The sequence below is a fragment of the Amblyomma americanum genome, chromosome 1 (assembly GCF_052857255.1).
Source record: "Amblyomma americanum isolate KBUSLIRL-KWMA chromosome 1, ASM5285725v1, whole genome shotgun sequence".
Classification (NCBI taxonomy): domain Eukaryota; kingdom Metazoa; phylum Arthropoda; class Arachnida; order Ixodida; family Ixodidae; genus Amblyomma; species Amblyomma americanum.
The window spans coordinates 315,755,349-315,773,236 of record NC_135497.1 but is presented as its reverse complement, the minus strand read 5'-3'; the positions used below and the strand labels follow the sequence as shown (position 1 = coordinate 315,773,236).

The 17,888-nt window shown below is 45.9% G+C and overlaps 1 protein-coding gene across 4 annotated transcripts in view; it reads right to left on the bottom strand.

Moving 5' to 3' along the window:
- Positions 1-15,076, bottom strand: part of LOC144115377 (uncharacterized) — a 106,484-nt gene extending 91,408 nt beyond the window's left edge. For 3 of the 4 annotated variants that reach the window (XR_013311386.1, XM_077649741.1, XM_077649742.1), the window contains exons 1-3: positions 14,475-15,071; positions 9,064-9,133; positions 7,148-7,463 (exon numbers count right to left, since the gene is read on the bottom strand). Coding sequence is in view for 2 of the 4 variants with exons in the window: in XM_077649741.1 (XP_077505867.1) it covers positions 7,148-7,463; positions 9,064-9,133; positions 14,475-14,772 (684 nt within the window). In the remaining 2 variants the exon portion in view is untranslated. Of the gene's footprint in view, positions 1-7,147; positions 7,464-9,063; positions 9,134-14,474 lie in introns of all 4 variants that reach the window. The other variant, XR_013311387.1, reaches the window with a different exon arrangement.
- Positions 15,077-17,888: the final 2,812 nt, after the last annotated feature.

Sequence of the window (17,888 nt, the reverse complement as noted above, 5' to 3'; positions counted from 1 at the left end):
CCATATTGGCAGGCTCAAACAACAAAGAATGCAGGGCGGATATACAAGGCACTGCATAAGACAGCAGAGTGGAACGTAAGAGGGCATCAGCATCTGCATGTTTGCAGCCGAAACGATAGCCAACGTGAGTGTCATACTCTTGCAGTCGCAGAGCCCAATGCACCAGTTAACCAAAGGGATCTTTCAAAGAGGACATGCAGCAGAGGGCGTGGTGATCGGTGACAACGTCAAAAGGGTGCTCATACAAGTAGGAGCGAAATTTTACGATTGCCCAAAGGATGGCTAAGCACTCCTTCCCTGTGACAGCATAGCTGGCTTCAGCTTTTGTTAAGTGTCCGGTTGGAGTAAGTGACAATGTATCCGTCAAAGCTAGGCTTGCACTGAGCGAGTACTGCACCAAGGCCGATGCTGCTGGCATCGGTGTGGATTTCCGTGGAAGAACAAGGGTCGAAATGGTGCAGGATGGGCAGAGTCGTCAGAAGGCGACGGAGTGTCGTAAAGGCTGCATCACAGGCTGGCGACCAGGCCGAAAGGTCGTGGCTGGAAAAGAGGTTGGTCAGGGGGTCAATGATAGTGGCGAAATTGCATACGAAGCAGCGGAAGTAGGAGCAGAGGTCGACGAAGCTGCGAAGTTCTTTCACAGAAGTGAGTGGGCTTTGGAAATTCTGCCACAGCTTGCAACTTTGCCAGGTCTGGGAGAACACCATCCTTTGACATAACATGTCCGAGAATGGTGAGCTGCCACGCTCCGAAGCGGTACTTTATAAATTTGATTTGGAGGCCAGCGTTGGCCAGGCATCGAAGAACAGTCTCAAGGCGCTGGAGGCGAGACGAAAAATCCGGAGGAAAAATGACAAACGTCATCCAGGTAACAAAGGCATGTGTGCCATTTGAGCCCTTGCAGTAGGTTGTCCATCATGCGCTCGAATGTGGTGGGTGCATTGCAGAGGCTGAAGGGCAGGACATCAAATTCATAGAGCCCGACGATGGTGATCACAGCGGTTTTTGGGCGATCGGCCTCTGCCATCAGCACCTGCCAGTAACCGGAGCGCTACCTATCTAGTTGGTTATTCAGAAATTACAGTTTCGCTTTATGCATAGAATGCAATTTAATCATGAGCCGCTAATTTTTGAAGTGCCTTTGAAGCGGAGGCTACGGTGTAGGGTGCTCCCAGAGCGGCAACGGTGCGCGCTCGCAAAAACCCTGCTGCATGCAATTCTACTGCATCGGCAGCATATATTTTTGATGCATCGAGCAGCAGGGTGTCCCGATGATATCGCATAGTTGGATTTTGGTTCAGAAGCTCAAAACTGCAGAAATAGAGCTTGGAACATTGTCCTGTTGGTTTCGCTTTCCGGTATGCTTATGCGAGCGGAGCGCTGCTGTGAAGCATATGAACTCTCTACGATTATATGGTGCCATCTGGTTTGTCGTTCAGAAACTAGTTTCATTTTTCTGTGTACATTGCAATTTCCCCACGAAGCGCGAATTTTTGCAATGCCCTTCAAGCAGAGGTTACGGCGTAGGCTGCTCCAAGCATGGCCCTGAGCGCAGGGACGGTGCGTGCTCAAAAAAACCCTGCTGCAGGTGATTCTACTGCATCGGCATCAGATATTTTCAATGCATCGAGTATCGGGGCCTCTGATGATGGGATTTTGGTTCAGGCGCTGAAAAGGTGCAAACAGAGCCCGGAACCTTGGCCTGCTAGTTGTGTTTGCATAATTTTTCTCAGTTTTTCCTGAAATGATATTAGTTACAATTTGTATTTTTAAAAAGCACGCTTATCAAGCTTTACTTTGGCACATAACATAATACTTCCAATTGTTTTTTGTCAGACTTTAATAATCATATCAAGGCCACACTGAAATCAGCCTTTTCAAAGAACGTAAAGAAAAAACTTCTAGCTCAAAAAGTATTTGAGTTGTAACTTTTACACTTTAGTGCCAAGTTGTAAAAAGAATTTGAATCATTTCGTAATTGCTAGAACTTTTATAAATTATTTTGGACAGTTACTGTCATGCAAATACAAATTTTTGGTTCCTTTTCAATTTTTTGTTGTACTATTTTTTCACAATACTTAAAACAAGTATTTATGTTGAAATAAATTTGATTGATTAGCACATTCAATTCCAATCACTGTTATGCATTTTGTATACTTATACCTATCATACTTATTCTAGAAACTACGCGTGATCGGTGTCAGCTCTTCCAGCAGCTACCAACACTGCCCGGCGCCGCTGTGGTTTCGAGTGGCAGTGCCGTCGCGATTGGAAAAGCGGCCTTTCCATCAACTATCGGCGCTTCCTTGAGCGCCGAGTGCGCGGTTGAAAAGTAAACAGAAAAAGACTTGGACGAGGCCTATTAAAGGGGCTGCGAAACACCGCTTGAACGGATGCCGGTTACGCTTAAGATGGATTCTTTATGTCACACAGGTGCTGACTCAAAAAGAATTACCGTATTTACACGATTGTAAGTCGACCCTTTTTTTGAAATTTAAAATTCCAAAGTGGGGGGGTCGGCTTACAATCGAAACGAAACCTTGAACTGCCAATAAAAGCAAGAAAAACAATCTATCAGGGGCGCTACTGCGATGTTAGAAGTTTTTGTTTGCTCTACGGCTCCAAGCGTAGCATTCAGGTATTCCGCGGGCTTTTTGGCCAGGATTTTTCATTTTTTATTTTTACTGCTCACACCGTTACCCACCGCGATGGTTCAGTGCTACTGAACAGGATACCCGGGTTAGAATCCGACCACGGCGGCAGCGTTTCGATGGAAGCGAAATGCAAAGGCGCCCGTGTGCTGTGCGATGTCAGTACAGCAGGTTAAAGATCCCCAGGTGGTCGAAATTATTCGGGAGCCCTTCAGTACGGCACCTCGTTCTTCCTTTCTTCTTTCACTCCCTCCTTTATCTCTTCCCTTACAACTGGGTTTCCGCCGATATTTGAGACAAATACTGCGCCACTTCCTTTCCCCCAAAACCAATTTCATTTCACTCGCGGGAAGGGCCGCTGTCCCACTGTTCCAATCGCAGAGTCTGCGCCAGCGCCCGGGAGTGTCGCTAGCTGATGGAAGAGCCGCTATTTCAGTTGGTTGCGTAATACGTAACAGCGGTGCTTCTGGGGAATGCCGATGTTTGCTGGAAGAGCCGACACCCCGACACCGATCACTCTTTGTTTGGTGGTGCTTGGAGTTGGTGCTTTTGACTCGACTGCCGGCCGCGTGCTTCGCCATGAGCTCTCCAGGTTCGAAAAGCATTCGGCGCTCATTCACTGGAGCGTTCAAGAGGGAGGCCATCATTTACGCCGAAGAAACCAACAACTGCGCGGCGGGCCGCAAGTTCGACGTTACTGAACGGTTGGTGCGGGAGTGGAGGAAGCAGCGAGACAAAATTTTCGATTGCGACTGCAAGCGAAGAGGTTTCAGCGGGCCAAAGTCGGGACGCTTTCTGGAGCTGGAGGTCAAGCTTGCAGCGTATGTCACCGAAATACGTGATCGGTCCCTTCCAGTGACATGCGAAATGATCACGCAACAAGCCCGGGCCTTTGCTGCGGAAGCTGGAATACTCCGAACAGACTTCAAGGCCAGCAGGGCTTGGGCTTCGAAATTTATGAAGAGGGCTGGCTTCTCTCTTCGTCGGCGTACTAGTGTATGCCAGAAGCTGCCTGCTGCTTACAAGGAGAAAGTTCTAGCCTTCCATAGGCATTACCTCAAGCTCCGTGACTCGCAGCGATACCTGCTCGGCCAAATCGGCAATGCGGACCAGACTCCCGTGTACTTCGACATGACGAGCAACACAACAGTGAGCGTGAGGGGAGCTCGCGAGGTTAAGCTTCTCACGACAGCAAACGAGAAACTTGGTTCACTGTTATGCTATCATGCTTGGCAGATGGCATAAAGCTCCGACCGTACATCGTCTTCAAAAGAAAAACTATGCCAAAGGAAATGTTCCCGAAAGGTGTGATTGTGCGAGTGAACGAAAAAGGCTTTATGACGGACGACTTAGTTATTGATTGGTACCGTCGGGTGTGGATTTTGAGGCCAGGGGCATCCCTAAAAATCGCAATCCGAACCTCCTCATGCTGGACTCTTTTCGCGGCCACCTTACCGCGAAAGTGAAGGCAGAGCTCCGAAAAGAAGATACAGATATACTGGTGATTCCCGGCGGTCTGACGGGGCAGCTGCAGCCGCTAGACGTTGGCATTAATAAGCCATTCAAGGACTTGCTCCCGCGTGAGTACAACGAATGGCTGGCGGCAGAAGGGCAGGAACTAATGGCAACGGGGCGCGTGGAGAGAGCCTCCCAGGCAGCTGTGTGCGCGTGGGTGATTTCCGCTTGGGCGGCCGTTCCACGCGATGTCATGGTGCGGTCATTTAGGAAGTGCGGGCTTTCCATGGAGGACGATGTGCTGTGGGATTGCTGCGGCGACGACGACAACAGCAGTACCACTGAACATGACTCAAGTGAGGATGAATAGCCCATCTATGCAATAAATTTTTGTTTTTGAAGCGCTCCACCGGTGTTTTTTTTTTTCGGACATGCGATTGGGAGGGTCGACTTACATTCGCGCCAATTTTTTTTTTTTTTTTTCGGACATGCCATTTGGGGGGGGGGCATCAGTGATCCCATCAGTGATCCCGTATATTTCTAGGGCAAGAGTGGAGGGTGGGGAGATGCGTGCACCACTTGAGTGAGTGCTGGTTGTAGAGAGGAAAGGGTCGAGGAAGGAAAAAGGCTGCTATGGAGCCCGCGGTTTCCGTGAGGCAGGTGTCTGTGTAGGTCGCCATAGTGTCTAAGGGTGGCTTGTGGTTGTATGCGTATGCCTGGCGGCGGCCAGTGTGTGTGTGCAGACATGTTGCGCGGAATGGGTGCGAGGCGGAGGTTAGGGGGGTAGATCGGAGACTGCGGTGGGTCTCGTCAAGTTAGGAAGGACGGAGCATTTGGTGGCTTTGTTGGCCTTAGCAAGACCTGGAGAGATTACGATGAATAGAGAATTTACATAAACGTCGAACGTGACAAAAACTGGGCTGACAAGCAAAACAATGTTTTCGAGGTATTTTCTGAGACTGCTTTTGTACTGACTAAAATGCAACTACATGCGCTCAGTTCAAAGTCGAATTCATGACCGTTGTTCTTTTAACACACAATATCCAGTAATGGTAACTGAACGAAATATGGTCTCTGTTAGGCCTTTAATTTTATAGTTTAAAACAATATAATATAACACTTTTAATGCAAAAGCACTATTCCGATGGGCAAACCCCAAGCAAGAGCTTCCTCGTTTTTGTGGATTTGTGCCATCAAGATCTTGCGATGTTTGTGGGCTTGTGCCATCACTGTTGACAGCGCCGCCATTCTAATACATCGTTTGAACTCCCAGCACCCCCGCTTGGCGGATACTCTCACCCATACCGCGTCATCAGAGCGCTCTGCCGTCCCCGCTCCCAACGCGTGAGAGCCATCAGCGCCGGAATCACGCAAGCAACTGCGAAGAGGCTATGTATACGCACTGCTTGTGCCTTGTCTTTTCATGCAGTTGCCTTTGAGGCAGTACAGCCTCAATTGCTTTCACTCATCCTACTCAGTTTAACTACATTAAAACCCTACCATTTAGGACATCAAAAACAGCATGATAAACCAACATTAGAAAACAAACAGCAAAGTAACAAGACAAGCACACATTCATGCAAATCTACTTTCGCACGTTTAACAGAATTTGAGCAAAAATCCTCCGTCATTTTTTATCCTGACCTAGAATTACCTGGTACTGAAGATATTCCAGGGAAATTTTGAAAGAAATCGGAGAGGGTGTTTATTTTTAAATTTCTGTCAAAATTCGCCATTCCTCTAATTTTTCGGATTCTAGACGATTTCAAGCCTAATTAAAAATCATGTGCCCATTCTAGAAGTATTAATTCTGTCCGGCGATAATAAAAAGAACGGATTAATGCTGACTGAATAGATTAAGGCCAATTCAAGCCTCAGGTTCTTACTCCTTCTTGTCACATTATTGTCCCAAAAAGTGTCGTTATTGGAATTGAAAAGTTAGCAATATTTCTGCTGCAAAATTACAGAAGGCAAAAAATATTTTTGATTGCTTCCAAGAGGAAAGTTTGCATACAATTACTAAAAAAATAATCGGGTTCCAAAAAATTTTATTTTACTTTTTACAGGGATCCAAACTCCTTTTGCGCAATAACAAAATTGACATTTTCCACCTAGTGTGATATGCACTTTTTCCGAAAAAAAAACTACAGCATTGCTCGAGTATGACTCCTTTACATCACACATTTGCCCACCAGAAATAAAAATTTCACTGAAAGCAAGAAATGGTTTTGGCACCTCGATTACTGTTCTTACCTAAACACACACCCCCATACACACGCACGCACACACAAACACACACACACAGGTATATATAGTTATATATATTAAGGAAGCCAACAGTCACCGAAACCAAGATGCATAGGGGAATATTTTTAATTTTCTTTTTAATTTGTAGTGCCAATCAATCGGTTTAAAGAAAATTACTTATAAAGCAGCAGAAAAAACAACCATGCCGCCGGTGGGATCCGAACCCACGACCTCCGAATATCGCGTCCGGTGCTCTTACCAACTGAGCTACGGCGACGGCTGTCCAATCTGCTGCTTTCGTGGGTATTTATGTTTACTGGGTGTAAGCGAACCTTGAGAGTGTTCACCGGCGCGATATTCGGAGGTGGGTTCGGATCCCACCGGCGGCATGGTTGTTTTTTCTGCTGCTTTACAAGTAATTTTTTTTAAACCGATTGATTGGCACTACAAATTAAAAAAAAAAAAACATTCCCCTATGCACCTTGGTTTCGGTGACTGTCGGCTTCCTTAATATGTTTGTCAAACAAGCCCCTCATTTCCTTTACCATGTCTGCTATATATATATATATATATACCACGCACATTATACACGCATATATACCACACACACATTCGTTTTTAACAAATTTTCGTTATTTGCACTCACTATGCAACCCAAAATTTGATAATTTTCACACCACCTGAAGTATTTTTTCCTAATCCAGAACCATGCAGCACGGTCGACCCTATGATGCAGTTTAGCACAACTGGCTGCAATAAATATGGCAGAGGCAAGAGGATAACATTCTGCTCACCTTCTTAATGCCCCACTTGAGCACAGGACTGAGGCCACTCTTCCTAGTTTGGACATCATTGGTGCCCTTAGGCAGTGCAGTCTTGTTATCATCAAAGTGCTCAGGACTGCTGTGGGTAAAACTGATGACTGGTGATAGTGACGGCTCCAGTTGAGAATGAATCCCTTGAGTACGACTGCTGCAGGTAAATGTGATGACTGATGGTGGTGACTGCTGCAGTTGCGAGCGAGCAGCATCTTGAGCCATTATATTAGCCTCCCAGTGAGACTCCTCCTCCTTTTCTTTCACCTGAGGCTCGGGTAGACGACCAGGAATCCTGCAAGCAATAGGTCACATTTTTATTTAGCAAACGTTTGGCTGTGAAACCGTTCAATCAAAACTTGCTTAGGTGGTAGAATCTTCAGATTTGACATCATGAGTATGTGCTCGGCTCACGTTAATACTACTACAGGTTATCACTAGTGGCAAATGACAAGAATACAGTACATAAGGCATTGTTTTGTTTGATTCACAGCAACCACTGCACCATTTCAGCACTCTTATGACGTGGAACCAGTTGCGTTTGTATCAAAATGGCGCAATTGGAGCAGGAGTCCCACCCCTGTGAAGGCATGCTTCAACTGGTCATAGGTATTAACTGGTTCAACTGTGCACTACAATGTGACAATTTCCCATAGTGCTCAATAGGTGGCAATGATAGTGCCAATTTCATTGCAGTAATACTGCTGGAAGGATTGTAATTACAATTAAACGAGCTGCATTATTCTGAACCATTTTGAGTGAGGATGCTAACGTTGCAAAACCAAGGTCCCAAAGAGCAGAAACCAGGTGCCTTAGAAATATTGCAGTGCAGGTAACCAAGCATGCGATACTGTTGTTAATGATGTAATCAATACGTTGCTTCCAGCTAAGGCCATTAGTTATATACACACTACAGCATCTTTAAGAAGCAAACAGATCTAAAGGAATAATAATCAATATAGTAGCCGACCGATTTTTAAGACTCTGCTGATTCAGACCTGTGCGATATTTCGGATTTAACTAAGGAACTATCATGCACCTCATAGGAACGTGCACATTCCCGACAAATATTTTGGGCTCTATGGGGTCCTAAGGTTCGATTTTTTTTACCTCACATAGATGCGAGCAAACATCACCGTCGTACATATCACAGACTTTGCTGTCGTCACCGCCATCTTGGATTCAAATAATGGATTCACTGCTAAATGCAGATGCTAACCCTTTACTGCCCAAATTATGAAGGAGTCAAAGAGAAAATCATTTACCTTCACATTATGCTAGCTAATGCGCCCATAATCAAAAGCTAATATAAAATTGTTAGTGGCACTAAAATTTTAGAAATAGGCACATTGTCAGTTTGTGATTATTAGCATTTGCTTCATTTTTGTTCAGTTGGTTCGAGTTGTGTGCAAAATCAAATCTGAAGCCACAAGTCAACTTCAGGCCAACAGACAGTACACAATACTTTTTTTCCAGCAAATGCCTTTTTATTTCCCATGCAATATATCGGGGAGTGAAGCGAGAAATTTTTGGACGCTGACTAGAAGTCGCGCATTAGTGCCCTCATTTTCTTCCTACAGCTTGAACAATCTGACCAGAAAGTCAAGGCCATGCAAATGATATGTCGAGATTTTGCAACACAGATTAGTAAAGGGCGGAAGTAAATGACTGATGTTTACAAGATCACTTTTGCATTGCGCCCAATGGGAAATTAACCCGGTTGTTTAGCTTACCGAGAGTTCAGCTCCCCAAGGTTTTTTCTAAAGGGGGTAAACTGTTACTGCATAAGGTGAGTATGTGCCTCATTTGTAGTACCTTAGCTCATAAGCACCGAACAGCAGCCAGCCAGAGGTTATGTATGTACATCACAATTCAAACATAAAAGAAACTCTCACCTGTACGAGTATGTGGTTTTTTTTAATGGCATCATGTCTGCAGGCTGGATGTTGGAGCTTGCTGGTTTCACTGCAGAAGATGGCATACAAGAGAACAGGCATAGATGTTTAAAGGAACAGGCTACTGTACAACATGAGTAAAAGCATAGTAACCGCATATTCTGGTAAGTCTTGCTCTCTGGTGGTAGAAGCCAGAGTAATACTTGGCAGTTTTGTCAGCCATTTATATTTTTAACTGGCTAAGAAAATGGGGCCAGATACAACGTGGCGACATGCTGTGTGCTAACTTGGTCACTCGGCTGGTAAGCGGGCTATGCACCCTGGAGAGAACATATTTCATTTTACGATCAGGTGCCTAAAATATTTCCTCTTGCAATCAGTCACAGTGTCTTGCACAGTTTACCCTACTTTTTACCATCCTTTAAGATGTTTTAAAAAGGTAGACTGCTACTATGCTCACAATGGCACTGCCATTGCCAGTACCACTACTGGCAAAATACTCCTGCAGTCTGTACAAATATTACCAGTCTTATTTTAGTGAGCTTCTTTAAACCATCTTAGTCACCTTAACTATAGTTGCACAACTCGCTATGCTTATCGGTTACTGCCACATTCCTCATCGCCTTGGTGGCAGAAAGCAGCTGTCATATCTTTATCAGGGTTCGCAAACACCGCCTACATAACAGAAAGAAATATCCAAAGTTGAAAAATTGTTTTCAAATGCTCTGCATTTCTCAGTACTACAGGCGGGCATATGTTCATTTGGCCAAGAGCTCTTGACTGCTCAAAAAAAAAAAAAAGATACAGCCCATAAAATTAATATGGTGTCTACCCTTCAGCAGGTAGACACCAAAACCCAGATAGAGCATACAGGCTCAGCCAGAAGCATTAATAGAATGTGGGAAGGGGGCCATGGTGCATTAAGTCTAGAGTGAAGAAAATTTGCTTATGAGCAACACAAAGGTAGGAAATAGCCATTCACAAACTGCGGCTTTCACTACGAGGCTGTCCAAAGCATGCATGCAGGCTTAAAAGCTAGGCGGAGGAAAATAATTTCATCAAGGAAATTAGGACAGCACCAGCTATGCGCAGCATTTAATGAATCCTGAAGAAAAAAATAAAATCTCACGAACCTGCCAAAATTCAACACCAGATGACAGCAAAACTATCCTCTTTAAGTAGACACTATATGTCAACTGAAAATATGCACTAACATCATACAGGGTGTTTCGCCGAGGACTGTTCGTAATATTTAAAACTGCAGTACTGTTACCGATGGCAGGCACCAGAAAACAGTCATGTTAACTAGCAAGCCGGTTAACTAGAGACCAATAGTTCATACTAATATAATACAAATATGAGGGCACTTAAGTCTCTTTACGTGGAGGACTGCGAAAGCATGGAATTTGTAGAATGGAACTTTGTAGGTTTTTTCCATGACGCCAGTATGCGTTGTATTTATTGTTTTTGTTGTATTTTTATTATTTATTTATATTTAAATTTTAGTCTTGACGTCCAGGTGCTATGTCGACGTCCGTGGCTGTTTTGACATCCAGGTGCTATATCGACGTCCGTGACTATTGTGACGTCCAAGTGAAATTTTTGTGTTTAATTAAGTAATTAAAATTCACCAACCAACTTTTTCCCCCAGGAAGACCTTACCACATACTAACACAATCAAGGTTTTGCACATTTATCTTCAGAGAACGACGTAATCGTGTGGAGTAAGTTTTGGCGACACGAAACACGGGACAATTGTGATGCCAAAGTAATTCTCCTGTTTAATTAATTACTAATTAAAATTCATCAACCAAAATTTTCCAACAGCAAGATCTCATCACGCACTTGTAACACAATCAAACCTTTTCACATTTATCTTTATTGGACGACACAATCATGCGGAGAAGATTTTGCTGACGCGACATAGCCATCTAATTCTTTCATATTAATAACAGCGACAAACTATTACATTTAGACACCATTTAGAGGTTTGTAGCTCAAGAAAAATTCATATTAGAGTTATTTTGCAGTGCACATGGCCCATTCCCTTTTCTGTTGCTTACGCCGCCGTAGAACTCAGCCTGGCAGTGTAGCGGAGAGCAGGGAAAAACCACACACATGCATTTGTAGGCATAGATGCATGAGCTCCTCTCCACACACTCCACTTGCTATCCACCACCTAGAACATGGCCAGCACACAGCCTCCTAAGCCAGCACATGCCCTGCCAAGAAAGGCTGGCACATGCAGGCCATCTCATGTGCGTGCCTCCACTTGGTTGCAGCTACAGGGTCTTGTGACCAGGATCTTTCTGTCTGAGCCACTCACAGCTGTCACTGTAAAACGATCCACACCACACTGTCACCCAAGTTGCTTACCACACAAATGCTGCAAGCTACACTACATTAAATCCTTCGGATGTCACATTAAAGGGCCACAGAAAGGGGTGTTCCAGCTTGGCTTTAAAATGCTTGCACTATGTAGAGTACAGGCCACCGAGTGTCCATGCCACGTATGAGACCTCAAGAGCGAGCGGGAAATTTACAATACATTTTTAAAAATTTCCGCTTTCGCACCTCGCAGCGAAGCGGGGTGCCAGACTTTCGCGCGAAAACCTGGCACACGACGTCACATCGTGCAATTGACGTCAGCAGCTGGGGGTTATCATTGGTTCACAGCACCAAATTCTTTCAGACGTCACGCACCACCATGACTGCGGCCACTACGCGCGTGTTGCAGCTGGCGGAGATAGGAAAGGGGCCGAGTGGGCGAGGCTGGCGGAGGAGCGCTGCTGCTATGGCGTGTGAGAGGAGAGGGAAATACACGAAGACGCAGATGTTCAAATTTTGTCTGAATATTACTCAAATTTCACAAAACGCATTAAAAAATTGACGATGGCCTAGCTCCATTAGGCCAGGATATATGTAGCGAAAGCGCGGCGACATCTGGTTCGGAAGAGTTAATATATCAAAGGCGCGCATTCACTACATACGCCTTTATTCATGATTAAACCTTGAGCCGTCGTGGAGGAGTGGTAGCGTCTCCGCCTCAAACACCAAAGGCCCTGGTTCAATTCCCAGCCGCGACAAAGGGTTTTTTTTTTTTATTCAGCGAGTGTGTGGGGGTTTCAGTGGCTCCCGCTACCTGCCACGTGGTTGGCCACATGGTCGGTCACGTGGCGCGGAGCCACTGCCGGCGGCACGGCGCCGTGGCTGGTCATGTGGTGCGGTGCGACTATGCTGGGAATGCAAGCACGGCGAAACTGCGAGTTCGTGGACAATGTAGCTTTCGCTACAAAATTCTTGCTGCAGGATAATTATGAAGCGGCATCCTTCAATGTCCCAGACATATTGCAACTTTATTGAGAGCCCCTTTCTGGGGCCGTTTAAGAACAGGTGCTGTGTATATCAGAGGCAAGCCTCCATCCAGTGGATATTGCACAAAGAGGGCACCCCAAGTAACAAGATGGCATGTGAAAAGTCATGAGCAAGTTCTCACTGCGGGCTGAACACTTTTATTTTTCATTCCTTTTCTTGCCCATTCTAACATATATATGTGTTGCCTTCCCCAAACGTGACCCTCCCAGCTCACTATTCAAGTGAACAGCTGCCTTCTCCACTACTGCAGGCTTTTTAATTGCACAGAATTCAGTGGGGAAGACAGAAATAAATCTACCTTTGGGCCACGACACTTCCCAGTTACTGCTACTCCTTACTCCTCCTGCCCGATTGCCCGGTTTCACTCTGGCATCAGACACATTATGGACCACTGGAACTTGCATGCTTGGCACAACCATCATTACTACCACCAGAACCACATCCCATGCCACTTTGCCCAGAGCTGGAATTGAGAAAGATGACAACAATGCAAAAGCCAATGCCATAGTCTATGAAAAAACTTAAATGTACATCCTCTATAAAATAAACAACCCAAAGAGCGTGCTTCTAAGCCGTTATAACAAGGCCCCCCGAGAGACTAGGGTTGCTAAGGATGCAAAATGAGCTAACGATGCAGTGCCCAAAGGCAAACCCTTTGGGTTGTATATTTTTGACAAAGGTTGACTCCCAATGCTAAAGCCCTGTGCTGCCTTTCAGAAAGACATCTGGAGTGTACAGCCTAACGAGTGCTTTCCTCAAGGACATCACAACAAAAGCAATTTGTGAGTACAAGGACTGGACATGTGCTCCAGATATAAACCCCCCTATGGTGCACCCTTGAGTCATTTCCTGTCATTTAAATGTTTAATCGTAAAGGGATTCGTAGCTAACTAAATGGCTGCCAGACATAACATAGACACCTCTTTGACAACACTTTCAACCATAATTGAAATCAAGACACCACGAAAAATAACTAAACTAATCGCCTGAAGTAGCAAAGGCATGGTGCAATAATGATAATGGCAATCGCCTGCCCCCTCGTAGCAGACAAGAACAGGAAAATGGCAATAAAACTGTGCTAGTTGTAATATCATCCGATATAATACTGAGAACAATGTACTACCCTTTGTCCTCTAACAATTACTATCCAAGAATAAAAATAATGAATTGCATAACAGGTGCAGCTGTCAGTCAAATTATGTTTGATCCGTTTGCATTTTTATCCCAAGCTACGGACTCGGCAAAACAAGCCTTAATTGTAATAACATCTGCCATTTGTTTCAGACTCCCTGTGCTTTGCTCTTGGTTGACAGTTTGGATAAAATATGCCCCTTCTGGCAATTTTTTGAAGAATACTTTGCATATTAATCACATTCTCACCACACCCCAGGGATCTGCTTGAACCATGCTCATGATTACCATGCAAGTCATGCAAGGCACACACATCATAACAGAAATTAAAACAATGTGAAAGGTTCCTGACCTTGAGTGCTGGCATTTGTGGGCTTTCATGGCACTCACATACAGCACCTTGTGGTCACTAAATATCGCTCTTCGAAAACTGTCACGCTGTCGACAATGTTCCCACCCCATTCGTACATTTTTCGAAGGGCCATTATTTAGATACATTGTAGTAATTTAACGTACTTGAACAAATACATAACAATGATTTAAATAGAACATACAGCCACAACCAGGGCTTCGGACATTTAAAAGCACGCTGTTAAAAGTGTTAAAAGGTTAGAGGAACAGAAATTAAATAAACACACTACAGAAGAGGCAAATCAAGGCCGTGGGGCTTAAGCATAGAGAAATAAAGGTCAAGGCGGATGAGTAAGTATTCGGAACACGCAGGCCACAAGAAAGCTGAAAATGCTCGATGGCTGAAGGTCCGACAGAATACTGTGGGCCGCTCTTCTGTTCGTGGTCGCATGCTTAGACTGCCGAGAAATTAAGCATTTTCTGTAGCTTCTGCGTTCCGAAGACTGTGGCACCTGCATGTTCAAAGCAATTGGACAGGTCAAAAGTGTGCTCACCCCCCTTCTTGTTGAGAAAGGCTTTCATCACTCCAGCCGAGCTCCGCGAGAGCGAAAGAACATCGGCCATGCCGACCAAAAAATGTTCGAACGTCTGGTAGCCACATGCCTTGTGGTCGATGGTGCTACCAAACTTCTTGTAGTAGATGTCTTCGAACTCGCGCAAGTCTATTCCATCACGGGAATTCTCTGTCAGTAGCTCCCTCAAGTTTTTCTTCACTCGTTCAGTGTTTGTTAACACAGCGGCGAGTTGGCCGCCACCTACGGCGCCTGCGGGTCGGACAGCTTCCGTCTTCATCTAGATCGGATGGCATGCCTCGCTGTGAAGAACAAAGCGTCAAGTACGCATACCATGAATCACTGCCAACGCAGCCAGACAGCGTGCAGCTAGCTGCAACGCGCCTTCGGATTCAAAGCATGTGAAACGATCAAAAATAAGCACAAGGCGCAAGGAGTACTAAACGGTTCAGGCACCAGTGAAAAGTTTCCTTGGCAGCTAAGCCGAACCACGCCAGCGTTCCAAACCTCGGCTGTAGTTGTTTTTTTTCCGACAGGAGCGCGAGGTGCCCGAAGCGCGCGCGTTGAGTAGGCAACTCAACACAGATCCGAAAGTCACGTGTTTGCCGCCTAAACAATGAAAGATATTTCCGGTTTGTCGCGTCACCTATGGACAACTTAATGCAATGCTTAATTTGTCTTTTTAAAGCATTTTAATAGTCAATAAAATATGCAAGGGCTATTTTTTATTACTGATAGGAAATATCTACGTCGGCTAGACCCCGCAGTTAGCAGTTAGCGCGAGCCTCCGCGCTCTGTCGAAGGCGCACCTGCCGTGCGTCAGCCATAGAGCTGCGTCAGGCCGGCGTTATTTCGACCAGGTGAAAATAAAGCGGTAACCGCATGAGGCGATATCCCTTCGCGATACGTCGCGCGATGACGCCGCCCTCGCCCATCGCTGCCGCTGGCGCAAACCGCACGAAGCGACGGGACTCGGCGTCGGAGCGGCGCGTTTTCAGTGTTGCTCGATTGCGGCAGCTTCAGCGTTCAGCCATTTTGCGTTAATTAACGCGTAGAACAACGCTCTTAAGGCTTCATACAAGATAAAACACAATAAAAACATCGAAAAAATATATTCAGGCAATAATTTTATTTTTAGTCGACTACACGAAGTCACGTGACGCAGAAAAGCGCGCCCGAGGGACGGTGCGATGAGGCGCCAGGCGACATTGCTGCGCTCTTGCGACTTATAGTGCGTGTAGGACATACCCACGACACCCTTTACTTTTGAACTTCATTAATACGCCTTTCATTAAATTCTTGCATAGCTGCCATGGTGAGGGATGCGGCGGCTGTTGCTCCGCTAAAAAAAAAAATCAACTTTCGCGCGCAAAACGGATCGGAAGTTACGCGCCCTCAAGGCCTACCGTCATTGGCTAGTCTCGCCCGGTACTTCCGGGCGATGGGCGAAATTTTCTGTAAACCCAGAACCTTGGCGACGCGATGAGCGACAGTGCTTCGGCGGCCCTCAGCCCACCGCGCGATGCCATCGCGCGGCATGTCGCCGCGAATTTTCGCCTCATGCGGTTACCGCTTAACAGAAAGCCAAGCCAAATCGTTATTCCGACCTGGTCGTAATAACGAAAGTACGAAAGCGTTATTAGACAGTTTTAGCTGTGCGTACGCAAAGAGTTAGCGTACGCGAGGAGTTTGCGGGGACGGTAGTGCGCATGCGCAGAACGCAAGCGCAAGCCTTTCGTCTTGCGTACGGTAGCCTTGCGTACGGTAGCCAGCGGAGTTTGCGTTGCGGCGCTTGCGTACGCTAACTTTGACAAGATGGCGGCGCCCTTCTCGCCCGCTTCGGAATAAATACATGTCGCCGCTGGATTCTTCGACGCAATAGCTCGCTCAAATGGTAGCGGTTCGCTTTTATTTCGCCTAATCTTGCCCACACGTAGTGGTATAAGCGATAACTAGCGCCTGTTTTTCAGATAATTTGGCGATCTTCAAGCTCCTAGGCCTAACTATATTCAGTGTGTTTTCCTCGTAGCAACGACACCTGGCGAAGCAGTTTTCTAACTTTTAGCCAGATCTCGCATTTTCTTCGGTTTGCATAGTTTTTCTTCTTGGAACAAAAAAGGCTCCCAATGCACTCACAGTAGTTATCAGTAATCACGGATGAAATTTTCTTCAACCGAGCGTTGATGTGGTTTGACTTCTTGTCACTAGATGGCGCCACGTGCGCCTGAGGGACGCTACGGCACGGTCAGCTAAAACTATACTTCGGAGCGGACAGCGTAACGCACGCAGCGCCGTAGCTCTTTGGGTACGCAAGCACTTGCGTACGCACAGCTAAACTGTATTTTCACCCATGGCTTGGCGTCATTTGTGATTTGTGGATCGCGGTCGTGCAGGCGCGCCCGTTTTGCATCGCTTGCTTGTTTGGTCGGCCTCTGGATGCTCTGGACGTGTGGTGTGGCACATTCGTTGTAAAAGGACGCTTGTGTGGTTTGTGTGCTCGCACCCCAGGTGAAAATTTGTTGATGGGAACCTACTGGTTTGTACTGGTTCGGCTGGAACCAGCAGGTTTGTACTGGTTCCAGCAGGGTGCTTACTGGTTTTCTGCTGGTTGTACTGGTTCCAGCAAGGTGCTTACTGGTTTTCTGCTGGTTGTACTGGTTCCAGCAGGGTGCTTACTGGTTTACTGCTGGTTGTACTGGTTCCAGCAAGGTGCTTACTGGTTTTCTGTTGGTTTCACTAATTCCAGCATCAGGACTTTTTGCTGTTCTTTTCAGAGGCCTTTTTCCTTTGTTTTCATGGTAGCAATATCCTTCAGCTAACAGAATTTTGCAGCTAAATCTATTCAACTGTGAGCGCTAAAATTGAATAAATAGTGTCAAAATTTAATGAGAGAGCGTTGTTTATTAACCATTCCCCACTAACACCTGTGGGAGACCCATCTTGAGGGGTATACAGTATTGTGCGTTTTTATCGCTGACACTTTCAAAAATTTCCCCGCCTCAACCGCTGGCTCGTTTGCGGTGAAACTGCACACACAGAGCTTGCTTATTATGGTAACTTTTGTATCGTAGCAAGTTTGACAATGGTACTTACTTAGTTCAGGCGCACATGATGCGAAAACGTAAGCGTCTACGAGAGATCGGCGAGCCAAAACCCGCAGACGCTTTTTCGCTGAGAACCGGCAGTGGCGCCATCTGTTTTCGGCAGCGGAAAGCGTCACGACTAGGCTTTCCGCTGCCGAAACTACCATCGTGAGATGACTTTCGCGACGTACGACAAGGGAATTATGCAACAATTGCATTATGTTACAGATATAGGCGATCGAGTTTCACTAGTAGGGGGGCTTCTGCGGCATCTGGACTATCTGTCTTATATAAAAAAAAAACGTACCAGGAA